At 41.3% G+C, this 27,825-nt stretch overlaps 2 protein-coding genes across 11 annotated transcripts; both read right to left on the bottom strand.

Moving 5' to 3' along the window:
- Positions 1–3,795: 3,795 nt before the first annotated feature.
- On the bottom strand, positions 3,796–4,710 carry LOC133806390 (uncharacterized). Its single transcript, XM_062244498.1, has one exon. The coding sequence runs from the start codon at positions 4,708–4,710 to the stop codon at positions 3,796–3,798; it is 915 nt and encodes a 304-aa protein (XP_062100482.1).
- Positions 4,711–4,803: 93 nt separating this feature from the next.
- On the bottom strand, positions 4,804–9,786 carry LOC133803773 (carotenoid 9,10(9',10')-cleavage dioxygenase-like). 10 transcript variants are annotated; one of them, XM_062241883.1, is made up of 8 exons: positions 8,804–9,786; positions 8,339–8,651; positions 7,940–8,258; positions 7,216–7,528; positions 6,436–6,479; positions 6,227–6,328; positions 5,773–5,879; positions 4,804–5,629 (listed from the first exon to the last, which is right to left on the bottom strand). In XM_062241883.1, the coding sequence occupies exons 4-8, from the start codon at positions 7,274–7,276 to the stop codon at positions 4,834–4,836; spliced, it is 1,110 nt and encodes a 369-aa protein (XP_062097867.1). In that variant the 5' UTR covers positions 7,277–7,528; positions 7,940–8,258; positions 8,339–8,651; positions 8,804–9,786; the 3' UTR covers positions 4,804–4,833. The 10 variants fall into 10 exon arrangements, with proteins under 10 accessions (XP_062097867.1, XP_062097871.1, XP_062097868.1 ...); XM_062241887.1 differs by having other exon boundaries at positions 8,339–8,617; XM_062241884.1 differs by having other exon boundaries at positions 8,339–8,456.
- Between the last annotated feature and the right edge of the window lie 18,039 nt (positions 9,787–27,825).

The raw sequence follows: 27,825 nt of genomic DNA, 5'->3' as shown, positions 1-27,825 counted from the left end.
AGGTTACAAGTGTTGAGGAATATACGATCACTACTTTGTTATGAAGATTTGGAAGCATTCACAGCTTCTTGTTTTGGTCATCTTCTTAAACTAATCAATCTAGCGAAGAGTAGTGGGCAGTTGATACATTTTCTTTTACAGAGGCGGGTACAAACTAATAAAGAAAATGAGTTATGGTTTGATATTGATAGTCAGCCTGTTAGGTTTTCAATGCACGAGTTTTCATTGATTGGTGGCTTTAATTGCGAAAAATCCAATGACCCAAACTTGAGTAATCTAAGAAAGGGTAATAGGCTTAAAAAAGAGTATTTTAGGGACATAGAAGGACACATTACTCTTAAAGATTTTGAAACTATGTTTGTGGATATGAGTGAAGAAAATCTAGTAGGGGAGTTGAAAAAAAAGAAGAAATACATAAAGAAAAATCAGGATCATTTGAGACTTGCTTTGCTTTATTGTTTGGAAGGAGTAGTGCTTGCACATGAGCTTGCACAACATATAGGGGAGGAAAACATGGGTATTGTTGAGGACTTTGATGTCTTTAACAAATATCCATGGGGTAGGTTATGTTATAATCTCACATTAGATGGTTTGAAGACGAATTTGAAGAAAAAGTCTGTTAAGTACCAAAATAAGGTTGGTGGGAAAAAAAGCAAAGAATCATACAAATTATATGGTTTTCCTTATATTTTTCAGGTTAGTTGTTTAATAATATATTTGAATGAATTTAAACATCAGTATCTTGTCTTTAGTTTGTCTAATTTATCTCTTTTGATTTTTGGTTTTTTAGGTTTGGATTTATGAAGCAATATTTTTACTTGGAAATTTATTTGCAAACCAAAAAGAAGGAAATGCGAATCCTCGTTGCTTACATTGGGAAGCAAAAGAGCCCGAATACAAAGAGATTAGTCAAGCATTGAAGCTTACTCATGGAAAAGTAAGTCAAAATTACCATTTTGGTGATGCATGAATTTAATTTTAATATGGGTAAGGTAAATTTAAGTCGTTATATGTTTGTTTGTCATATTGACGTACATAATATCCTCCATGCTTCTGAGTTAGAGAAGTGCCAACCATACATGAAGGATTTTGAGTTATTGAATGATAAAGCCGATGACTTGATTGATTCCTTTGTTAAAAAACTTAAGGTTTGCAGTCCTGTTTTGAGTGAATACAATAAGGAAGAAGAGAAGGTTGATGTTTCAGATGATAAAAAAATGTGCCCTTCTGCTTCAAATGTCAATCCAAATCAGAATTCGGGCAATGTGATAAAGTTATGGGTTGATTTGGAGAAGAAAATGAACACTCGTTGTGATGAGTTGATGAAGCGACAAGATGAAATGGACTCCAAATTGGACTTGGTGTTATCAATGATGGTTCGTAGTTCTGGTTGTAAATCTAATCAACCTGAGTTTGAGTTGGAGGCTAAACATAATGGCATAAAAGTTGATGGTGGTGAGTGCGGAGATGCATATAGCTATGTCATTCCACCTACTTTTAATGGTGAAGATGTTGTTTGCAATAACGAAAATGAAGTTGAGGTCACATCTCCTCATCCTAGGCCAATGAGAAAAAGGAAAAGTGCTCCTGCCCTGATGACACCATATACAGACCCAACAAAAAGGAGAAAATTTAGAAAAGGTGAAGGTTTCAAAGTTGATCCATTTCGCAAGATTGACGAGCACAAGGAAGAGGCTTTTATGAAGTGGTTCAATGAGAACAACACAAGGTACTTTAATTTAATATTTTTCCTTGCATTATGATTGCCTTTACAGGCCTAACACAATTTAAAAATTGATGTGTGTAGCATTTTAATTAACTGTGGAACCGGCAGCTACCAAAGGAAATACTTCGAACAGTTATTTACCCCAGCAACATGGCTGTCTACTGATGTTAGTATAATTATCTTTTAATTTTACTTGTTCAAATATTATAAATGAAAGTTTTCTTACGCTACACTTTAAAATGATATTACTAATGCAGCATATAGATGAGGTTTTATGGGGCATGAGAAAAAGGTCACAAAAGTATCATGACCTCTTTGATCAGAATGTCGCCATTCTTGATGAATTCTTTTCTCAGTGGCTTTGCGGACATTAGGAGAAGTTCAATTTAGGTAAAAATTACAAGGACTTTGTATTTGATGATGTTTTTATTAAGTATGTTAATGGTGAGAAACCACTTAGAGGAAAGGCTTGGGAGAATGTTCACACACTTTACACACCACTAAATATCGAAGGCAAACATTGGGTATCTTTGGCAGTCAAGTTGGAGAAGTGGGAGATTGTAGTGTTCAATAGTAATATAAACCTCACACTTGATCGAAAATTGGCCAAACACTTGAAGCCTTTCCGGTGCATGCTACCGTACTTGCTTCGTCAAAGTGGTAAGTTTATGGGTCGTCTTCACAAAATTCCTAAGCCATTTACATGTCGAAGGTTGTGTGACATTCCTCAAGACCAATCCAGGTACTTCATCCGAACATTTGTATGTGATTTGATTAATTTTGAACGAGTTATATAATTATAATTGCTTTATGCAGCGGAGATTGTGGAATATTTGCCATCAAGCATATCGAGTTCGACATGTGCGGGCTAAACATGAATTATGTTCACGATGACAATATTGTCTTCTTTCGAAAAAAAATGTCATGTGAAATCTACAATAGAGATTGGGATCCATAGTAAAGGAAAATCTGGAATTGTATTTTGTTTATGTATCAAACTCTTATAGCATGACTTGTATTGGATATTTATTAGCAAAGGCAATGGAATGGTATTTTGTTTATGTATAAAACAGTTCTGGTATACCACAAATTGTTATAGACTACTTGTGTTGGATGTTTCTGTTTTAGACCTCTTTGTGTTATATTTCGACAGCCTATCTAAAATTTTCGACAGCTAGTCTAAAATTTCAACTGCCTATCTAAAAATTTCGACAGCTAGCTAAAATTTCGACTACCTGTCTAAAGCTTTCAACGGCTAGTCTAAAATTTCGACTACCTGTCTAAAATTTCGACAGCTTGTCTAAAATTTCGACTGCCTGTCTAAAAATGTTTGAAATGTCTAAAAAGGCTCCAATAACACAATAAAAGAACATATATCAAGGATTGAGTGGTAGATAATCTATTGAGGTACTATTATGATGATTGTGTTTATAGTATTAGAACAACACTTTATCATGTAGAATTAGATCTTAATTCATTATACATTTTTGACAATTAGCCATGAATTTCGACAACTTGTCTAACATTTTATAAAGTTAAACAAAACTTAATCTTTATGAGATTATGATGATTACAGATTGAGTGGTACATATTTCAATCAAACTACTATGATGATCAAGGATTGAGTGGTAGATAATCTATTAAGGTACTATTATGATGATTGTATTTATATTATTAGAACAACAATTTATCATGTAGAAATTGATCTTAATTCATTATACATTTTTGACAATTAGTCATGACTTTCGACAGCTAGTCTAAAATTTCGACTGCCTGTCTAAAGCTTTCAACGGCTAATCTAAAATTTCGACTGCCTGTCTAAAGCTTTCGACAGCTAGTCTAAAATTTCGACTGCCTGTCTAAAGCTTTCAACGGCTAGTCTAAAATTTCGACTGCCTGTCTAAAGCTTTCAACAGCTTGTCTAAAATTTTGACTGTCTGTCTAAAGCTTTCAATACTCGGACAACCTAGTTAAAACATTACATATCAAACCAAGTCCAAAATATGAAATCACACAATATTATCAAAACATTAAACATCAAACCAAGTCCAAAATAAATCGAAAAATAATCACTTCTTGCATGTGGTTTTGTTATGCCCATAACATCCACAATTGGAACACTTCCGTTGCTTTTTTCCCCCATCAACATCAGAAACCTTACCCTTTACTTTCTTTGATGACGATTCAGGTACAGAATTACTCTTCTCCTTTGGAAACTCTCCTCTCGAAGGAATTCGTTTATTCTTTGGTCTCCCTGGGGGAATTAACTTAACTGGTTTGATAACGACTTGAGACTTAACCTCTTCTGGATGAAGCCATTCTATTTCAGGTGGTAAAGGGTAAATAGATTCTGCATAAGCCATCCTCCAAAATTCAGTCGTGTAGAATTTTGAGCATAGACTATAAACATCTACTCCACGATGCATTGCTGCAGCGATGCCATGAATACATGTAATCTTATCAATGTCAAACTCTCGACATGTACAAGAATGTTCCTCAATATTAACTAAACCGTCTAGTGGCTCACCTTTAACATGGAACTCACTTAGATTTATGGGTGTAACTCTCATGTACCTTGATTGTTCGTATCTTTGTCTCATTATATCTTCTGCGTCAACTGTAAGTGGTGTTGGACAAGAATTTGCATTTGTTCTTCTCTCATAGAACCATCTGGAGAGTGTAGTGATAATTTCCTCCAATAAAGGAATGATGGGCCATTCTCGAGCTTCTCTAAAAACTTGGTTCAATGACTCAGAATTGTTGGTGGCCATGATGTTGTATCGATTACCATGGAAATGACATCTGGACCAGCTTTCAAAAGATGCATTCTTCAGGTATGTTGCCAGACTTGGTTTTTTTGTAGAAATCTCAGCAAATAACTTTGTGAACTCTGAAACTCTGTACGCTTTTTCCGTCTTCTCAAACAACTTTTTCAAACCTTTACCACTAAATTTTGTCTTTATATTTTGTCCAAGATGCCACATACAAGCTCCATGGTAAGCATTTTTATATACATTTCGAACTCCCTTTACAATGCTTTTGTGTCTATCAGATATAAACACTAAATCAGTAGTATCAGGCACTTGATCTCGTAAGCATATCAAAAATCAATTCCAAGATGCATCATTCTCAGAATCAACAATACCAAAAGCAAGAGGATAAATTTGAAAATTTCCATCTTGTGCAATTGCAATGAGTAAATTTCCTCCAAATTGGTTTTTCAAATGAGTTCCATCAATATATATAACTTTTCTCATGTAACGAAAACCTCTAATGGATACTCCCAAAGACAAAAATAAATATTTGAATTTCTGTTCTTCATCAACAATTAATCTAGTGTACGTAACAGGATTAGACTTTTGGACCATGTACAAGTAAGAGGGGAGTTTTGGATAACTGTTTGCCGCTGAACCCCTTATAAGTTCATGTGCGCACTTTCTTACCTTCCATGCCTTCCAATAACTACACTTTACACCAAGATTCTTGTTCATCTCATTAACTATTTGTGCTGGATTTGGACCTTTTTTCACACCTTCATATCTCGCTTTCAAGTGCTCTCCAATAATAGAACAAGTTTCTTGCCGATGATGATTTTGTCGCATTTCTAAAGAACAAGTGTGTTCATTACAATGCTTGCGAATAACAAACAAACTTGTTGCATATGTCTTTGTCGCACGAATTCTCCACTTACAATTGGGGTCAACACAAACCAAAACCACTAATTTCTTATTTGATTTTTTCACTTTGAATTCAAAGTTTCGTCGTATAGCAAGCATGTGTACTTTCATCTTCAACTCTTTCTTATCCACAAAATATTGACCAACACAAAAAACATCTTCATCAATACTTGTTGCATTTGAGCTTGGTGTACTATTAACATGACTTCTTTCATTACAATGATCACTAGGGGATACACGAGGAAGTGTTAAATGGTTATCTTCAAGAGTGTGAGGTGCAGAACTAGCATCAGGAACATTACATATGTATGCATCGTCAAAGGAATCATCAAAAGTTCTATTTTCAAGACATGGGACATTCAAATTTACCTCAACAAAACCATCATTAATATTGTTTCTTTACCCCTCATCATCATCATCATCATCATCATCATCTTCGTTGTCGTTGTCGTCATCGTTGTCATCATCGTCATCATCTAAATCAACATTGTTATCATCGTTTAAACCAGCATCATCAAAATCATCATCAGTAGAAATGTTTGCAATAGAATCAATATTTGTAGTAGAATATATATTAGTAACAAGTTTATCCTTAATGAGCATATTTTCCATCTTCTTGATCAAACCCACACATAATAGAACCAAATTGTGCTCTTGCCATGTAAAGAAACTAACAATGTCTACTATTTTTTATTGCAATTGGTTCAATCTCCACCATTGTCGTTATCTTGTAAGTTAATTCTATATCGAAGAGGTTGCGATCGATTTCTGTAACTTCATAAATATGTTCAACTAACTCCTCACAAGTTAGGTTAGTTTGTACCAAACTTGATCTTGATCGTGAGCCATTTGAAATCCATTTCCACGAGTCCTCATTCTTTTTCCACATTCCATCACATAATATTACAATATTTTTTAAAGACATCTGAAAAAAATAATACAATAAACAAATATAAATTATTGATATTACTTTGATTAAAAAATTATATAAAAAAATAAAAATCAAGTTGAAAAATCTAGAAATTCGACAACCTGTCTGAAAATTAAACATCTTGTCTGATAATTCCACAACCTGTCTAAAAATTAATAATGTATTAGATTTTGGATGTATCATAGATTCCATCTAATTTGTACCTCTAAATTTTCAAACTTGAGCTCGGCGCAGATGATCATTATTAAAAATATAAAGTACTAAAATTGTATTTAGTTACAACAGAAATTATTATTATTATTATTAATTCAGCAACCAAGAATCATACATATATACAAAAATCCATCAAATAAATTAATAAACATTTTCAAAGCTAATAAACACACATGGAAGCGGGAAAATAAAATAAACCTCTCCTCAAACATAGCACAAAAAATTAGCATCTCGCACTATTTCTATATCCTATATATTAAGATATGAAACTAAATAATTTCTATTAAAAAAATATCTCATGTTATTCAGTAATAACATATGATAATTAACCCATTAACTTTTAACTTGGAGAGACAGAGAGAAATATTGGATTGGATATTTATAAAAAAAATTAATAAAAGAGAGAGAAGAGAATGATTTAAGTATTTGTTTACTTATATATAAATATAAGCATTTGTTTACTTATATATAAATATATACTTTTCTAATTAAATATATAATTCTACTAGGTTTAAAGGATTTATTTAATAAATTAAACTCAAGCTTAGTTGTTTTGAGATATTTATACTAATCAACTTTTTGTTTGTTTGTTTGTTTAAAGTAAGATTTTTTTTAATATATTAAATGCTTATTCAATAAATGAAAAACTGTATGTCATTTGGGGCTACCTCCTTCAACAAAACATGTGGAGAAAAGAGGTGGTTTTAAATCCACACACAGGAAGAACATGTCCAGATCTGTTACGATTATGAGGAATTCAAACGATCTGAGCACTTGGGGAAAAAGACTGTAGAATAAGTGAGTACCCTGCCAGTGTGCAATGGAACCAACTTGGACACCCTTGACTTGCACTTGACAATCTGAGATTGAGAATAGCACTGGGGTGGGGATGGCCACCTGTGGTGTGGTGACAGGATTCTCGCAAAGCCCATAAGCAAGGCTTAGTTGGACTAGGATAACCTTTTACTTTATTATGTTAACCTGTTGATAAGATTTTAATATATTAATTAATTATTTTAAATTAAAATAAAATAAAAAGAATCAAAATAACTAAATGCATATAAGATAAAAAAAAATTAAAAATTTATAATATCATTTAGCAATAATTCAATTAAAGGGTAATTTTAGGGTTTTCATAAAAATCAAATCAAAAAGTTTAACTAGAATTATATGTTGTGTATTATTTAAAAATCTAAAGTTATAACTGGAGCTGAAATTCAAAAGCATACAATAATATAGAGCCTATATAAAATTGCATGTAAAAACTAAATACTGATCTTGTGTGTGTGTGCATGAAAGATCAATTACTGATCTTTCAGCATATATAATTATCTCTGGTTTTTCTTTACAACTGACTGAATTCACATGTGTATCTTTATAAAATCTTTATACCATATTTGAGTTGTGAGAGTGTCGTTCTATCAATGAAAATATGAGATTAAGGATTTGAAGTTTTAACATTTCAGAACTCTGCAGCCAATTGCAATGCTGTCCAGTCTGGTTCCATACACATATCTATGCTTCCTGAGTTCACTCACACAGAGACAATTTTATAAATGTTGTGAACTTGGACGAGTTTTTTCCAAAATGAGAAAAAAGAAATCTAGACCTGGTAGTGTAGCTCTCATTTATCCTAGGAAATTCTACAGCTGATGCTGAGAGCTTACGCTGGGAGGCTAAACCAGTTTTCAAGTTGAATCTCAACTCATACCTGAAGCAATAAGAATGTCAGGAAAATATACATGCTACTTAAACGCTTTAGTATCAATATATAGTTAAAAATCCTCTTACAACTCAGTTCTGAAATGTTCAAGCTTTTCTTTGATTGCCCCAATGATCATATTCATATCTATATTGTCAAGGCGACAGGTGATCAGAACAACTTCGTCTTCCTCCTCCCATGCATTGGCTGGTAAAAATTAGTTGCATAACAAGACCAGGACAACACAACATCAAACACCCAGAATCAGGAGAAAAAAAACACCAACTTTTCTAGCATGTGTAAGGTGAGAAAGCAGCCTAAGCGATCTCCAGCTAGTGAATCTGCTCCACACTGGAGAACTATGACACCTGGTTGATACGTTTCAACAACCTTGGAAATAATCTACGAAATTGGAATTTTCCAATATATATATATATATACATACATAAATAAATAAATAAAAGTAAACAATTAGGCATATAGTTGACTTGACATCACATACAACAATTAAAATCAACAAAAATATTCAACTTAGATGCTTCTAACAAACTTACAGTTTTGAAAAGACGAGTGAAGCTAATGTCATCTATTCCATCCTAGAGTGGAACATTAATGACATAAAACTTGCCTTCCCTCTCTCCTGTTTCCTTTTAAGAAGCAAAGAACAAAGAACATCATTATCAGAGAACAAGCAGTAGTACATAGCAACATATAGAAGAATAACACAAAGTCCCAAGCTGATTTCACAACAGTAGTCCATTGAGGCATTTTCACAAACACATGGTTTGCATCTGAAAAGAAGAACCCAATAAACAATGAGTCAAATGAACAGAAAGACGTTGACAATCATAAATGGGAAAAAAAGAAAAAGGCCCTTTAGCACACTGCACTCATATGACACACACACATATATATATGCTCAAGAAACTACATAATTTATTGAGAAAATATGGTCTTCTGCTTAAGTATGTATATCCACATCATAAATTCCATAGCCATATATTTACATCAATTTTGAGATAGAAAAAGTTCAATGTAATCATAAAAATTGAAAAGCAATCCATTACAGAGCAGATTTTTCACAAATTTTGACAAAGTTACAAACAGAAATCCAAAATCAACAGTGATAAACAAATAGCTAAAAATTAGAATAGTTAACCAAATGAAAAACCAATAACAAAAGTTAAAAGCAAAAAGAATTGAGGGGAAGCTCGGCAAGACGGCGCGTGAGACGAGCTCAATGACTCCGATCTTGAGGCCGACAAAAGAGATGAAGATAAGGATTTGGATTCCCAAGGCTTCTGAGACTAAAATACAGGCGAAGATGATGAGAGGGAGAGAGAGGATGAGGATGAAGCCGCGTAGGAGTCTACCAGCTTCAATGGCGACGAGCATGAAGTAAGGATCGGTGAAAGGGGAGAGAGGAGAGAGAGTGAGTCGCAGAGAGAGGAGAGGAGAGAGGGAGGGCGGAGGACACTGATAGGAAAAAAGAAGAGGGAAAAAGAAAAAAAGAGAGGGAGGGCGGAGGCTGAATTTTTTTAATAAGGCAATGCTGACAGGTATAAGCTATATAGCTATTCAGACTTTATAATTTTACAGTAGTATCATATTTTAATTGTCGGCATCCTGCAATATATTTTTATAAAAAATTATTTAAATATATATATATTAATAAAAAAAAATCATAACTAATAAATTTATGTATTAATTTTTTTACAATATTTTCCAATTAATAAAATAATTCTTTTTTAACTAATACAAATTTTATAAATGTGTTAAGATTGACTCTCGTTTTGGTCAACTGAGACAGAGTCAAATGTTTGATGTGAATAGATATGTTGGAATAGATTTAATGACAAAAACAGTAAAGAACATAGTAAATTATAGTGGTTCGGCCCCAAGAACTGGTAATGACCTACGTCCACTGAAGCTATTATTGATATGAGTTCTCAAAGGAATGATCAAAGAACTAGGTTTCTCTGAGTTTCACAAGCCTGAGAGAGATAAACAATACAATCGTAATACAATAGCTCTAATTCTCTTGTAAGTGTATAGCTTTTATCAACCAAAAGCCAAAAAGTCCCTCCCTTAAGTTATTTCTCTCTATTTATAGGCCCAAGGAGGATTACATGAATTTGTTACAGATATTTTCTCCTAACTAATTGGATAATCAGGAATCATCGGAGATAATCTCGGAATTGATTATGATTTACCCAAGATCATCTTGAAATATGCGGAGTGTACAACCATGCTGATCGTAAAGAAACTTCAAATGTTACGCCAGGAGAATCTTACTGGTAGATGGTCGAACAGAACTTCTGCCAGGTGTCAGCCATGTGTTTAAAAACGTTTGCCACATCACCCGTGCCTGACTTTTGGATAACATTTGCCCCCCAAGTTTATTTATTACGACCAACAATAAATAAACTTTAAGGAAAATGACTCTTCGATTACCGCACCAGATCTGTCAGAGTAGTTCGTGCATTCTTGGAAAAATTGACCTACCCCTGTCTAATCACGGCTTTTCGGTTCCCAAGTAACCTATTGACGGCTATCACCCTTCCCCATGCTTCGAAAAGAGGAAACTGATGATTACCTCTTTTTTTCATGCCACAAACAAAATATATATAGCCTTCCCCGAGCCTTCTTTTTCCTTTTTACACAAGTCATTTCTCTTTCAAGGAACCCTAAATCAGAACCATCATTCTCTCTGAAGATCATCTTTTAGCGTTCCAAGAACCAGCCGCCTGTTCGTCTACACTCGAAATTCCTTCAAACCTCCACAATCTTTGCTTTGGTAAGTTTCAGAACATTTCTACTCTTTATTTTCGCTATGCATGCCGCTGTGAGTTAACTTTTAGGTTCTGGAATTGTCTGTGTTCTTGGGTTGAGATGCATGAAAGTAGGGGATTTATCAGGTGATGCTAGATAGGATGATGTTTCTTTGCCATCCGGGAGTTACGAGTCAGTTTGATAGTCGAGATCATACACTTAGGACGTAAAACCAAAGTAAAAATTTGATTTTTATGCTAGTTGAAAAACTGAGTTTTTCCCGCCCTTATAGGAGTTGAAAAAGTTTTTTCAAAAAACTTTTTGCTGTCACTTTTTGATCTGTTTTTCAAACTGCTCATGTGAAAAAATTAGTTTTTTGTTAGAATGCTGTTGTATAAAAGTTTGACTTTTATACACGACCAGCGTTATTCTAACCATCTTTCTAGACTTTCCATCCTCACCTCCCCATTTTTCTGTTCGCAGATTTTAATGCCAAATTTGTGGGGAGGTGAGCGGCCTATCGAAGACAATCTTCTTGCGCAACTGCTTGAAGGTGAAGAACAGCCGGCCCAGCGCATTCACGAGATTCCATTCTCAAGACTATCTTCTTCCAGACCTCAACCATCACCACCTAAAATGGCCCGTTCTAAATCTCCTGGCAAAAAGAAATCAAATCCCGAAGACAATCCAAATCCTCCTACCCAGCCTGATTCGCAGGCTAGGGTTCCCTCGACCAGCGATCGAGAAAACATTGTCCCGGACCCTCGCATTCAGGTCAGGGCTCGCCCTCGGCATTCAACCCTTCCTGATGTCGAGTGGTATCTTTCTCCCCTCAGCTAGGTGACCCCCAGGATGCTTGCCAATTATCTTAGGAAGTATCCTCTCACTAGGGTCAATCTCAAGATCCCCGCTGCGGATCAGAGGGCTAACTTGCCTGGAGGCGCTTACAGCGCCTGGTTGAGGTATCATATAGAGGCGGGGGCTACCCTTCCTCTTCATCCCTTTTATCAGGGGGTGGCGAACTATTTCGGTGTCGCCCCCTTCCAAATTACTCCCAACGGATATAGAATGCTCGCTGCACTCTATATCCTTTACAAACTTAAAAAATGGCCAGAGCCTACTCCTCACGAGGTCAACTTCCTTTTTGACCTTAAGTCCAACCCTTAACAGTCCGGGACGGGCTTTTTTCATTTTTGTCACCAGGAAACAACCCGAACATTCTTGAGTGACACCACCCACATCTCCAACGTGGGGAAATACAGCCAGGAGTATTTCCTCACGCCCGACATGACTACAAACAACTTGGCCTTCGCTCGAGGAGGTAAATGTCCTTTTCCACTGGTCTCTACTTTTACTTAGCAATTTTCCTTGTACTTCTCTAAAGTATCTTGTGCCTTTCAACACAGTGTGTTGAGGTCCAACGCACTGGCCAGAATGACTGACGCTAAAAAAAGTGTTAAGTCTCTGGTCACTGATGAAAACTTGAGGCTGTTTGGCCTTCTGACCCCTCATCAGGAAATGAGGGAACCCGCGGTGGTTGACGCCACTACCGAGGGGCATCCCGAGCAGCAACCCCCAGCGTCCCCTCCTTGGAGGAGACCGACTGGGGTTACGATCAGGGAACCGACTGGCGCCCCCTCAACAGAAAGGCCTTCTGCCCCCCAAGGGAAGGGGAAACAAAAGGCAGCAGAGACTGTCGTAGACTTGGATGAGTCTTCAGATGAAAACGGTACTGTTATTTCGCTTTTAAATAGCTTGCCAATTCCCTGTCACTTATTTGACGGGGACGGCAATTTTACATATACTCCAAATATAGGGCCAGACTTCTTCATGCCAGAGAGTGAGTGTATGACTAGTAGAGTCAGTAGTGTAGCGACAAGTGGTAATAGCTCGGGTATTGGACTTTGTAAATTTCTTTACTTCTTTTCTGATGTACCATAACTTGTCATCTATTTTTAGCTTACTATCTGCATGTTTATCTCTTTCTGCAGACATGGCCTCCGCAAACGTTTTCAAGCTGTACAACACTCAGGAGGAGGAGGAGGTTCCCCTGGTCCGAAGGAGGAAATCGGCCAGGAGACAAAATGGAGTCTAGCCAAGCACCCTTGGCCAAGAAGAGTCGAGCAGCTGATCCTCTAAAGGATGGGCCCTCTGGCCAACCTTCTGCTCAACCATTCGCTCCTGCTGAGAAGGAGGCCCCGCTTGCCTCCACTAATCCTTCGCCCGTGGCTCCAAAAGAACAGGCCCAGCAAGTCGAACTTCCTGGGGCCAAACTCTCGAGCCGCTCCCTTCGATCAGCTAAGGATCGCCTCGCCCATATCCTGAAGCACGACTGTTGCAGGGAGGCAATGGCTGAGGCTGAAAACATGGGGGTCGATCAGATCCTCAACAGGGCTCTTAATGAAGTGGCCAGTGTAAGCACTCTTTCTCTTTTTGAAATCTTGGTTTTTATTTTTCCTTCTTGTAAGACAGCCTAACTCTTATTCTTTGATTGCAGGACATGCTGACAATGACTGCTGCTTGTACTCGCGCTGGTGCCAGCATCGAGCAGTCTCGGGCGAAGGTTATTGAGGAGCTTCAAGCCGCGGAGGCTAGGCATGCTGGGAAGCTGGAGGTAGTCACTTAGCAAAAGGATGCCTTGGTAGCAGAGCTGGCAGAAAAGAAAGCTTCTTTGGAAACTACCAGAAAGCAGAGGGATGACTTCCAGGAATCTAGCCGAATCCAATGGCGTGAAGTCAAAAAACTTAGGGAGGAGCATCTTGCTAAGGATACGACCATTGCTGTCCTTCAAAGCCAGGTGGAGCAGCTTAAGCTTACTAATGCCAAGGACCTGGAGAGGTATAAGAACGCGACACTTCGGTGTTTCTATGACTTTAGGAAACACAACCAAAGTGCTGATTTCAGCTACCTTCCAGAGGACGCCAGGAAGGCTGAGATAGCCCGCTGCACTGCTCGGTTGGCTGCCGAAGAGAGAGTCAGGGTCCCTGCTTCCCCAGACATTCTGCTAGCTGCCAGAGTGGAGGGAGGAGAAGCTGCTCGGGACGTGGTCGATCAGAATGCTCCACAGGATTCTCCTGCTCCTCAAGCTCCATAAAGTTTTTTCTTTTATTTTTCTTTAATTACACGACCTACGGGTCGTGATGTAAAGACTGGTTTCTTTTTAATTTTGCTGCATGGGCAGCATATTTTACTTTACTTTTGAACAATTACATCCAAGCAGTACTGCTTGCGGTGTAAAAGAATTCCCTTTGATATTATAATATTTCTGCTTATTATAACATCTGTTCGCATGACCGAACTTAGCATAGTACTTTGGTTTGATTTAACAAAATATAAAATTTGAAAAATACTCTAAGTACCGTTGCATCGACCAGCTGGTCGATCCTTGGGAGTGGGAAGCAATCTTTTGGGCAGGCTTTATTAAGGTCTGTGAAATCCACACAGGTTCGCCATTTGCCGTTAGGCTTGGGAACTAGTACTGGATTAGAGACCCACAATGGATAAAATGCTACCCTGATGAACCCATTCTCCTTCAGTCTTTCAACTTCTTCTTTTAAGGCTTTCGATCTGTCCTTATCGAGGAGCCTTCTTTTCTATTGCACGGGTGGAAAGATTTTGTCAACGTTCAGGACATGGCTAATGACTGCAGGATCTATCCCAGCCATGTCTTTATGGGACCAGGCAAAAGCCTCCTGGTTCTTTCTCAAAAATTCCACCAGTGCATGCTTCGTTGTTGCTTCTAAATTTTTACCGACCTTTACAACTCTGGTCGGAATTTTTTCGTCAAGTTGGACCTCTTCAAGGTCCTCGACGGGTCCAACATCTTCCTCAAAATCCCCAAAGTGAGGATCTAAATCTCTATCCTCACTTTGGGCAACACCCTATTTGGTGACTCCATCACCGGATTGGGCTTGTGTATCAATGGCTATCTGCAACCTCTCTGGGGAGTTCTCTTCGACGTTCCCTTCTTTGCCTTTGTGATCGAGGCATTGTAGCACTCCCTTGCTTCCCTCTGATTTCCCAACACGCGTCCTACCCCTGCGTCTGTCGGGAATTTCATGGCCAGGTGCCATACTGAGGTGACGGCCCGAAGGTCAACCAATATGGGCCTTCCGATTACAGCATTGTACACCAAAGGACAATCGACTACTATGAAAGTAGTGAGTAATGTCCTGGTAGCAGACGTTGTACCTGTTCTTACCAGAAGTCTGATTGACCCTGTGGGGGCGAGTCCCTCACCAGAGAAGCCGTTTATTGTTTGGTTGTAGGGCTCCAAGTCCTTGACGGACAACTTCATGCGTTCCAGTGAAGATTCATACAGGATGTTAACTGAACTTCCTGTATTGACCAGTACTCTTTTTACCATCATGTTGGCGATCTGAACATCCACGACCAGCGGATTGAAATGCGGGAACCGGACATGCTGGGCGTCGCTATCAGAGAAGGTTATTTCACCGTCCTTTGACCGAGCCTTCTTTGATGCCCGGTCCTCCACAATCATCATCTCGATGTCTTGATCGTGGCGTAGGGTCCGAGCATATCGTTTCCTTGCCTTTCCACTGTTTCCCGTGAGGGGCGGGCCTCCACAGATGGTGAGTAAAGTGCCAGCTACGGGATCAGGCTGCAAAGGTGGCGAGCGTTGGCGTGCAGGCGCCTGCTCGTTTCCATCTGGAGCCTCTCGTTGGGAAGTTCCCGAGGCCCGTACATATCTCCTCAAGTGTCCTTGTCTGATAAGGAACTCGATTTCATCTTTCAGCTGGTTGCACTCGTTTGTATCGTGTCCGTAGTCATTATGATAACGACAGAACTTGGTAGTATCTCTTTTCGAAATATCCTTTCGAATGGGAGCGGGTTTCTTGTAAGGCACACTGGAACTCGTGGCCTGATACACCTCTCCTCGAGACTCGATAAGGGCATAACGGTTGCCCTTAGCGCGCTTGTTCTCGGAGGTGGAAGGTTCATTATGGGGTCTCTTCCCCCCATTCTTGCCGTTGCCATTGTCGTTCTCGTTGCCTTTACTGTTGCCGTTGGGTTTTGACCCATTGGCGGCTTTGTCGGGTTCTGCAGTCCCCTTATCTTTGCCTAGGGGCTTTCCCTCGCTGGCAATGGCATCTTCGAGCTTGATGTAGCGATCAGCTCGTTCCAAGAATTCTTGGGTAGTCCTAACTCCATGCTTCCTGAGGCTACTCCACAAAGGCGTACAACGCCTAACTCCTGCAGTTAGGGCCACCATCTTGCCCTCATCTCCCATTGTTTTAGCTCTAGCTGCTGCTCGCATAAAGCGCTGGACGTAATCCTTCAGTGGCTCTCCTTCTTGCTGGCGTATCTCAACCAGCTGGTTTGCCACAGTTGGGTGCACTCGAGCCGCATAGAATTGTTCGTAAAATTCCTTTACGAACATCTCCCAAGAAACAATACTTGTAGGAGAGAATTTGAAAAACTACTCCTGTGCAGCATCAGAAAGTGTTGTAGGAAAGATCCTGCACCGAGCGTCTTCGGACACTTTCTGAATGTCCATCTGTATCTCAAACTTGTTGACATGAGATACCGGGTCACCATACCCGTCAAAGTTTGGAAGTGTGGGAATTTTAAACTTGCTAGGAGTTTCTGCCACAGCTATCCTTTGAACGAAAGGAGTGCCTCTTCTCCTGTCGTACTCGATATGAGACGTCCTTCCCCCGACCAGTTGTTGTACTGCCTGGTTTAGGGCATCTATTTGGGCTTGCACGGCGTCAGGAATTGCCGGGGCCTCTGCTGCTGGGGGAATGTACTCGTCGTGTCGTTCTCGACGGTTGTTGAGTACATCCCTTAAATCTTCGTCTCTTCACCGTTGCTCACTTGCTCCGAGCCGGTTAAAGATGTTATTTTGTCGGGGCTGCCCCCCAGCGTTACGTCTCTCTTGCTGGTCTTCCCTAGGTGGTGGGCTTCTGCCCTCACCTCTCTCTTCGTTTCTCCGACCGGCATGCCTGAGTCGACCTCATTGTAACCATGGCCATCTCTGAACCTCGATTGGCTATGGTGGGACCGACTGTCCCCTCGGTTGCCTCTTCGGGCTGGAACTTCTCGAGTGTTAGAGGGTGGCCTGTGTTGGTTGGTAGGTCCCCGTGCATTATCATGCCGTGGGGGGCCCCGGACCGCAGAGCTTATCTCTGAGTTCCTTCTGTTGCCAGAAGGACGCTACCCCCTGCTTGGTGGGTTCGGCTCTTCACCCCTATGGCGTCTAGGACTGCGGGGTTGCTACCCGGCCCTATTCTGCCTTGGCTGTGGGGATTGCCACGACCAGCCTGGGATGGAGGTTGCATCTCAAGATCCCTTGGTGGGACATCATCCTGAGGCATTGGTGGCTGCTCGGGCCTTGGAGGGCTCGTCGGCTGGATTGGGGGGCTAGGATTGGGACCCCTTTGGGGTGGCCCATTAGAGGGTTGATCAGGCTGTGAGGTAGGTGCAGCCTGATTCCTAGCCAATTGCAGGGCTGCTTCGAGGGCTGCCATGGCCTCCCTCTGACGACGGTCCATCTGCGCCTGTCTTTCACTTAGCTCCTGGCGCTGTCGCTCTATCTCTTGCTGCTGTCACGCCATAATCTCCGTAGCACTTTCCTGACTGGCCCTCAGATTGGCCAATTCATCTTGCAATACCCCCAAGGTATTTCTCAGCGTCTCGGAATCCAGTTCCTCCTCATCAAATTCCAAATGTGGCTCATTTTCAACCATGTTTGGGGGAGGAGGCGGTTGAGATAGTGCAGCGCCAGTCGCCTGCCCAGTCTTCTTTGTTGTTTTTGCCATTAGTGCTTCAACAATCTCGTATCAAGCTCTCAATGAAAGCACCAGAATGTTGACCCTCGTTTTGGTCAACTGACACGGAGTTAAATGCTTGATGTGAATAGATGCGTTAGAATAGATTTAATGACAAAAACAATAAAGAACATAGTAAATTATAGTGGTTCGGCCCCAAGAACTGGTAATGACCTACGTCCACTAAAGCTATTATTGATATGAGTTCTCAAAGGAGTGATCAAAGAACTAGGGTTCTCTGAGTTTCACAAGCCTTTCTAGAGGAGTGATCAAAGGAGTTTTACACTACACAATTTCTACACTTTCATGACCACTCTATTCTCTTTATCTTTTTTTTTTCTTTTTGGTCATTTTTCTATGTGTTTCTAGAGGAAAAATTTAGGGGTTCCTCCTCCAAATTTTCCTAGTTATGTTTGTAATTTTTGGGTTCGTAATTTCTATTCTAGTTATGTGCTTCTAATCTTTTTCATAAGATTATTAGGATCATGATGAAGCAACTTGTAACTAGATAATCTTTTTGTTGTATGTTGATTTCCCTTGTAATGCAATAAAGTTTATGGATTTTTCTTCTTCATATATGTCTTTCATCTTTAATATCTCATATTATGGATTGTTAGATAATATTGCACATTGTTCTTCACTTTGCAAAACATAATATTCTTTGTGTAAGATGTATCATTAAATTGTACACATCCAATGCTTAGAACAAACATGTTATGTTTTTCCTTATGTTTACCCAAAAACGGCTCCTTGTGACGTGGCAAGATTGACCTACACGTGGCGGGCATGCGATGATTTTAAGTGAAAGAATCCTGTTTGACCATCAACCAGAAAGTCATTGATTTATCAAGCATCACGCTTAGGTGTGACCAGTCTGGTCACATACTTTCATTTAATTCATTTTTGATGTGCAATCTTATAATATTTGCATTAATTGTAATTTCCTTTATTAACTAGATATGTGAATCTTAATGATAATTGAGGCCCATCAGCCCATATAATCTTCTTGAGCATATAAATAAGAATCAAAGTGCTCAAGGAAAGGACTTTTGAACTTTTTATCTTTGTACTCTGAGAGAAGAATATAGTGTGATTATTCACCGAAGTTGTAATCTTCCTAAGGCTTGTGAAACTCGTGAACCCTAGTTCATTGATCACAGTGTTGGGATTCAACATCAATAAGAACACTAAGTGGACGTAGGTCATTACCATCCAATCGGGGCCGAGCCACTATAAATCGTTTGTGTCATTTACTTTTCAATTTGAATTTCTTCTTGTTTTCATCTCATTTTATATCGTTTATCTAACTCCGTGTCGTTGACCAATTTGAGAGTCAACATTTTGGGACTTTCATTGAGAGGCTAATTCTAGACTTCAAGAAGATAAAATGGCTAAGACATCCAAGAAGACGGGGCAGACTGCTGGTGCTGCATCCACCTAGCCTCTTCCACCAAATGTGGCTAAAGATGAGCCACAGTTGGACTTTGAAGAGGAAGAAATGGATTCTGAAACCCTGAGGACAACACTGAGTGTGTTGCAAGAGGCGTTGGCCAATCTGAGGGCCAATCAAGAGAATGCGGCTGAGACGTTGGCATTGCAACAGAGGGAAATCAAACGTCAGTGCCAAGAACTAAATAAGCGGCAAGCAGACATGGACCGCCGGCAGAGAGATGCCACTGCCGCCCTAGAAGTAGCCATTCAGTTGGCCCGGGGGTAAGCTGCGCCAACTTCTCAACCAGATCAGCCACCAAGTGCACCACCACAACGGGCCCCAAACCCGAGTCCTCCGCTTCAGCCGGCGATCCCTCAAAGGCTAGAGCAACCATCTGCTGCTCAACAAGATATCCAAATTCAGGATCCTGAGCAATAGCCACCTTCTCGCACTGGTCAAGATAATCCCCAGTGTCAAAGGAAGAATAGGGTCGGGTAGCCTCCTCGAAGCCCTAGATGCCCAATGGCTAATGAGTCAAATCCACCGAGCAGGGGGCAACATCCTTCTACTAATAGAAGGCACGCCGAGTCAGGCTCTGCGGTCAGGCGACCCCCACGACATAATAATGCCTGGGGACCCACCGACCAACACAGGCATCCCCCTAACGCTTGGGAGGTGCCAGCTAGAGGGGGGAACAACGCGACCAGCCAGTCGCACCATAGTCGATCACATTTCAGGGACGGCCATGACTATAATGAAGCTAACTCCGGCAAAAGGAATGCTGGTCCAGGGCCAGAAGAAAGAGGTGGAGAAAGGAATCCTCCACCAAGAGAAAATAGGCCTGCGAGCCAGAACGTTGGGGGCAGCCTAGGCAGCCTAACATCTTTGATCGGTTGGGTGCTATCGAGCAAAGGCGCAGATATGATGACCTAAGGGACGTGCTCAACGACAGGCGTGAAAGACACAATGAGTACACTCCTCCGGCACCAGTCGCCCCAGCGATCCCAGACAGGCCTAGATCGATGCATTAAACTAGGCTATCCAACAGCTGGTAGGGAGCTGGACATCCCACGTCGAGTATGATCGGAGAAGAGGCACTCCATTCATACAAAGAATAGCTATGGCGGAAACCCCCAGCAAATTCAAGATGCCAGTACTACCCAATTTTGATGGATATGGGGACCCAGTATCTCACGTGAATAAGTTCGAGATACAAATGGACATCCATAAGGTGTCAGATGATGCTCACTGTAGGATCTTTTCGGCCACCCTATTTGACACTGCTCAGGAGTGGTTTTTTAAATTCCCTCATGCTAGCATAGTATCATGGGAAATGTTCATGAAGGAATTCTACAGGAAATTCTATGTTGGTCGTGTTCACCCGACTGAAGCCAACTAGCTGGTCGAGATACGTCAGAAGGAGGGAGAATCCTTGAAGGAATATGTCCAACGTTTCATGTGAGCAGCTACTGGGGCTAAAATAGTTGGCGATGAAGGGAAAATGATGGCCCTTACTGCTGGAGTAAGGCGCCATTCTCCCCTCTGGAACAGCTTAAGAAAGAATGGGGTGAAAAGTACCTAGGAGTTTCTTGATCGAGCTAATCGATACATTAAGCTCGAGGATGCGATTGCCAATGAGGAGAAATCTCCTGCGAAAGACAAGGGATCAAAATAAGATCCCGCTAAAGCCGCCAATGGGTCAGATAAACCCAATGGCAACGGCAAAGCCAACGGGAACGGGAACGGTAAAAATGGTGGGAAAAGGGCAAACAATGAGTCGTCGACATCCAAAAATAAGTGCCCTAAAGGCAACAGGTACGAGCCAAGGTTCACCAACTACACGGCCCTTGTCGAGAGCAGAGGGGAGGTTTACCAGGCAACCAGCTCCAGTGTCCCTTACAAGCGACCAACGCCAATAAGGAAAGATATCTCCAAGAGGGATACAACGAAATTTGTCATTTTCACAGCGACTATGGTCATGACTCTAATCAGTGTAACCAGCTGAAAGATGAGATTGAGTTCCTTATCAGAAAATGACACCTGAGAAGATATGTATGAGTCACGGGAGGTTCTCAACAAGAGACTCAAGGAGGCAACGAGCAGGCGCCTGTACGCCAACGCTCGCCACCTTTACAGCCGGCTCCTGTGGCAGGTACGTTGCTAACCATCTGTGGCAGCCCACACCCCGTAGGAGATAGTGGGAAGGCAAGGGAGCGATACATTCGGACCTTATGCCACAACCAGGATATCGAGATGCTGAATATGGAGGAGCGAGCGCCCAAAAAGGCTCGAACAGAGGAAGAATTAATAACTTTCTCTGAGCTTGACGCACAACATGTCCGTTTCCCTCATTCAGACCCTCTGGTCGTGGACGTCTAGATAGCCAACGTGATGGTTAAGAGGGTGTTAATGGACACAGGGAGCTCAATAAATATCTTGTACAAGTCTTCACTAGAGAGAATGAAGTTATCTATGAAGGACCTAGAGCAATGCAACCAAACCATTTATGGTTTTTTTGGCGAAGGGCTTGCGCCAACAGGGTCAATTAGGCTTTCGATTACAGCAGGAACTGCGCCTATGAACAGGACATTACTCACTACTTTATATTAGTTGATTGTCCTTCCGCATACAATGCTGTAATTGGAAGACCTATTATGGTCGATCTGCAAGTTGTAACCTCGGTTTGGCACCTCGCCATGAAATTCCCACTGACGCAGGGGTAGGATACGTGTTGGGAAACCAACAAGAAGCGAGGGAATGCTATAATTCCTTGATTACTAAAGCAAAGAGAGGTGGATCGAGGGAAGTCGCCAGAAAAGAGTTGCAGCTGGCCGATGAACACAAGCCCGATCAGGTGAGCACGTCACCAAATAGGGTGTTGCCCAAAGTGAGGATAGGGATTTGGATCCTCGCTTTAGGGATTTTGATGAAGAAGTAGGGCTAATCGAGGACCTTGAAGAGGTCCAACTTGATGAGGCTGATCCGACTAGGGTTGTAAAAGTCGGTAAAAACTTAGAGACAACAATAAAGCAAAAGCTGGTGGAATTTTTGAAGAAAAACCAGGAAGTCTTTGCCTGGTCGCATAAAGACATGGTTGGGATTGACCCAGCAATTATCAGCCATGTCCTGAACATAGATAAAAGCTTTCCACCAGTGCAACAGAAAAGAAGGCTGCTCGACAAAGACAGATCGGAGGCTCTAAAGGAAGAAGTCGAGAAGCTAAAGGAGACGGATTCATCAAGGTAGCGTTTTATCCATCATGGGTCTCTAATCCCGTACTAGTCCCCAAGCCAAATGGCAAATGGAAAACATGCATGGATTTCACAAACCTTAATAAAGCTTGCCCAAAAGATTGTTTCCCGCTCCCAAGGATCGATCAACTGTTCGATGCCACTTCTGGGCACGAGATCCTATCATTCATGGATGCATACTCTGGGTACAATCAGATCAGCATGCACCCACCTGATGAGGATCACACTAGCTTTTAGACCGATACAAGGCTTTACTATAACAAAGTAATGCCCTTCGGTTTAAAAAACGCTGGTGCGACTTACTAGCGACTAGTCAATCACATGTTTAAAGAGTTGATCGGTACAAACATGGAAGTATATGTTGATGACATGCTGGTTAAGTCGAAAAAGGAAAAAGAACACGTAGGGGACCTGCAATAGTGCTTCAACGTCTTGAACAAATATCAGATGAAGTTGAATCCCCTCAAGTGTTCCTTCGGAGTTGGATCAAGGAAATTTTTGGGATTTATAGTGAACTCACGAGGAATTGAAGCTAATCCCGAAAAAATCAAGGCCCTAGTCGATATGAAATCACCAACAAAGATAAAAGATGTTCAAAGTTTAACCGGGAGAATCGCCCTCTAAGTAGATTTATCTCCAAATCGATGAACAAGTGCGTCCCATTTTTTAATCTACTTAGGGGCAATAAAAAATTTGAGTGGAGGGAGGAGTGCGAGCAGGATTTCCAGGCTCTGAAGTCTCATATGTCGCAGCCACCGATCCTATCAAAGCTGGTTGAAAAAGAAACTTTGTTCATCTATTTTGCGGTCACAGAATATGCTGCTAGTGTTGTCTTGGTAAGAGCAGAGGAAAATGTGCAAAAAGTCGTATATTATGTAAGCAAAATGCTAATAGGAGTAGAGCTGAGGTATCCGTCCATTGAAAAATTAGCCTACTACTTGAGCTTAGCCTCCAGAAAGTTGCGGCCATACTTTCAAGCTCACCCCATCACAGTACTAACTGACCAGCCCCTACGGCAAGTTCTGCAGAAGCCGCTGGTCGATTATTGAAATGGGCAGTTGAACTTGGGCAGTTTGATATTTCTTACTTACCGCAAGCATCAGTAAAGGGGCAAGCTCTGGCTGACTTTGTCACAGAGCTCACCGGGCTTCCAGACGGTGAACAAACAGCAAACTCTCTCTTGGAAGTTGTTTATAGATGGCTTTTCTAACGAACATCACGCTGGAGCCGGAGTGATTTTGGTAACGCCTGAAGGACATCGATTCCACTGCGCAATCAGATTCGACTTCACAGCGTCTAATAAAGAAGTCGAGTATGAAGCGCTGCTCGTAGGGTTTACGATTCGCCAGGGACATGCATATAAAGTCACTTGAAATCTATAGCGACTCCCAGTTGGTGGTTAATCAAATTACTAGAGAATATCAAGCCAGGGGTCTGAAGATGGTTGCTTACTTGAACAAAGCAAAGGATTTGTTGGCACAGTTTGAAAGATATACTCTCCAGCAAGTACCTCGCGACCAGAATTCAAACGTTGATGCCTTGGCCAAATTAGCGAGTGCAAAGGATGCCGACACGCTGAATATAGTGCTTGTTGAACGGTTGTTCGCACCAAGCATCAGAGTAGAAGAAACCTCTCTGGTAATTCAGGCAGCAGATACGTGGATGGCACCTTTCATTGAGTACTTGGTGCATGGAGTGTTGTCGACGGACAGAAACAAAGCAAGGACCTTTCAGAGGCAGGCTCCTTGGTTTATCCTGGTCGATAGAATTCTATACCGAAGGGGGTACTCAATGCCACTCCTAAGGTGTGTCTCAAAGGAAAAGGCCAAAGAATTAATGCGAGAGCTCCATGAAGGTTTCTGCGGAGATCACGCTGGGGGCCAGAGTTTATCAAAAAAGATCTTAAGGCAAGGATACTTCTGGCCAACAATGAATGAAGACTCTGTGGATTTTGTTCGTAAATGTGACAAATGTCAGAGATTCTCCAAGATACCACGAGCAGCCCCCAACGAACTAAAACAGATGCAAAGTCCATGGCCATTCGCAGTATGGGGAATAAACTTAATCGGGTTTTTACCCACAGGAACAGGCGACGTCAAATATGTCATGGTGGTTGTTGATTACTTCACGAAGTGGGTCAAAGCTGAGCCACTTGCAACCATAATGACCAAGAAAGTGCTAGATTTTGTGGTCAAGAACATAGTGTGTCTCTATGGATTGCCAAGAAAAATTGTCTCAGACAACGGCACGCAGTTTGATAGTGATCTATTCACAGATTTTTGCGAACGGCATGGAATTATCAAAAGCTTTTCTTCAGTAGCTCATCCATAGACAAACGGACAAGTCGAGGCTGTCAACGAGACACTAAAGGATACTCTAAAGAAAAGGCTCGAAGAAGCAAAAGGGGCATGGCCAGAGCAGTTTCCTGAAGTCCTCTGGTCGTATAGAACGTCGCATCGAACAGCAACAGGTCATACTCGATTTTCCTTGGCTTATGGATATAAGGCTATGTTGCTTGTTGAATTAGATCTGCCATCACATCAACGGATGGCATATGATCAAGACACTAATAGCTAGTTATTAATGGAATCTTTGGACTTGGTCGATGAAAGGCGCGAGCAAGCCCAACTCTGAGTAGCAGTTTACCAACAAAAGGTCGCCCGGTATTTCAACTCTAAAATACGTGAAAGAAAATTTAATGTGGGAGATCTGGTACTTAGAAGAGTTTTCCTTAACACCCGCAATCAAGTTGCCGGAGTACTTGGACCTAACTGGGAAGGACCATACCAAATCGAAGAAGTCCTCCATCCAGGCACTTATAAACTTGCTCGCTTAAATGGAGATCTCATTCCTCGCTATTGGAATGGAGAACACCTGCGCAAGTACTATCAATAAACAATTCTTCTTAAAGAATTGGCTTGTATTAATTTTACTTTTTACAGGTTTATGAACAAGGGTTCGTCAATCTTGTGACTGATCGCTTATAAGTGTAAGATCATGTTTTTGATCACTCGTACAGACACGATTGTCCATTTATTACGAGAAATAAAAGGGACTGTGCGCAACCAGACAATCTTGTCAATTATTGTATTTATTACAAGTATTTGCTCATTACGTGTGTTGTTTTGCTATATAATCATTTTAAATCTCTATTACGAGCAGTGATGTTCGAACAGGTCTTGGTCAAGGCAAGTAACCAAGGACCTAAAGCTCCTCAATCACTTGGGGGGCATATAAGGTATCTAGTAAGCAAAGCATATCAACAAGTATGTAAGCACACGAGCAAAATAAGTGAAAGCACGCTACGGTACTTAGAGTATTTTTCAAAATTTTGTTTAAATTTTGTTAAATCAAACCAAAGTGTTATGCTAAGTTCGGTCATGCGAACAGATGTTATAATAAAAATGTCAAAAGAGAAATCCTTTACACCGCGAGCAGTTACTGCTCGGATGTAATTGTCTGTTAAAAAGAAAAGCTGCCCGTGCAACAATTAAAATGTAAATTGTATTGACATCATAAACCGTAGTTCGTGTGTCTTAAACTACAAGTTAAAATTAAAAGAAAAGCAGATAAAATTATGAAGTAGCCAGAGGATTCTGCTAAGGCTCTTGAGGCTGCTGGTCGACTGTGGCCCCAGCATCTTTGTTGACACCCTCAATGCCTATTGCCAGGGATATCTCGGGGGATCCTTGAGCCTTCTCTTCCTCTTCCAGGTGGGCAGCACACCTCGCCAACTTTGACTCCCTTATTGAGTCAGGTAGATAAGTAAATTCAGCCTTGGGATTGCTTTTCCAGAACATGTAGAAGCACCGAAACGCTACTCCTTCGTACTTCTCCAAGTTGCGCGCATTGGCCTCCTCGAGGTCAGCAACCTCCTTGCGGCTGATCTCCAACTCCGATTGAATTTTGTGGGCTTCTCGGTAGTTTATCAGCGAGGCTTCCTTGTACTTATCTTTGGAGGCAGTAATTTTGGCAACAGAGTCCTCCTTCTTCTTCAATTCCTCCTCAAGCTTGGCGATCTTAGCCTTAACTGCTCACAATTCTTTAGCATGCTTAGCCTCAGCCACCTTGTGCTGCTCGACCAGCCTCTCCTTAGCCGCCTTGATCTCTTCAGCCTGCTTGGTGACCACCTCCTTTGAGCGGCACCAACTAGTACTCACAGTCAGAATCCCTTGCGATCAGAAAATAAAAGTAAAAAGGCTGTTAGTATCTATTGGAGAGATGAACAATCAAACCATAATGGAAGCAGCAACTTACAATGAGTAGTTGGTTCAGCCCGCGGCTGAGGAGCAGGTTGACCGACATGGTAGGAGCGTTGCTGAAGGATTCCAAAATACGCCAGTGTCTAGATAGTTTCTTCATCCTGTCACTGGTTGAACTGTAAGCGGAGTTCAAGATCGCTTCGACTAGAGTTTTATCTGGTTGGGTGGCAGGACTTGGGTTGGCAGAAGCTGGAGGATTCTGGTCGGTGGTTGCTGGAGGAGTCTGGTCGGTAGGCCCTGGAGGGGGAGTTGTCTCTTTAGTAGGAGTTGGTGCAGGAGGGTCCTCCGTTCAAGCCCTCTTTGCAGATGGGTCACTGCAGCCTTCTCCTGGCTGGCGCCTGTTCGATTTTTTCCTACTCACAGGGCGGTGGTAGGATTGGTGTATAGGTCGAAAGCTCTCTCGGCAGGCATATCTGCAAGGAAGGAAACATACGAACAATAAAGCAATATAATTATAAGTGTTGGCTTAATTAAAGAAATGAAAGCAAATAAGTTATATGTAAAATACCCGAGCTACAACTACTGGTCGCTACATTATTTACTGTACTACTGCTACACTCACTCTCTGGCTTGAAGAAGTCTGAATTTAAATTAGGTGTGTATTTAAAGTTGTCGTCCCCATCAAATAAATGACAGGGAATGGGTAAGCTGTCTAAGAGTGAGAAGTCAGTACCGTTCTCAGCTGAAGACTTAAGAATAGGCTCGGGATGTTCAAAAACCTTCTTTTTGCCCTTTCTTGAAAGAGCCGGAGCAGCAGCTGTACGTGGGACGCTGGAGGGTTCCTTGATGGTCACTCTTGTTTCCCTCCTCCTCGAACGTTGTGACACATCTTGGTGTTGCCGGGGACTTCTCCACCAGTGGCACTCCCCGCTGTTGATTCTCTCACATCCTGGTGAGGTGCCAAAAGGCCGACCAGCTTTAGATTGGCCTCTGTGACCAGCTCTTTGACGCTTTTTTCTATGTTGGTCATGCTGGCCAAAGATGCTACTCGTATCTCCATCTCTGGAGTAGGAGTTGGTCGGTGCCATGGACCTGAATGGCATAAAAGTTTTAAGGAATGTGCAAAAA

This window comes from Humulus lupulus, chromosome X (assembly GCF_963169125.1).
Source record: "Humulus lupulus chromosome X, drHumLupu1.1, whole genome shotgun sequence".
Classification (NCBI taxonomy): domain Eukaryota; kingdom Viridiplantae; phylum Streptophyta; class Magnoliopsida; order Rosales; family Cannabaceae; genus Humulus; species Humulus lupulus.
Note: the sequence above shows the minus strand (reverse complement) of the source record. Positions and strands in the feature narration are given on the sequence as shown.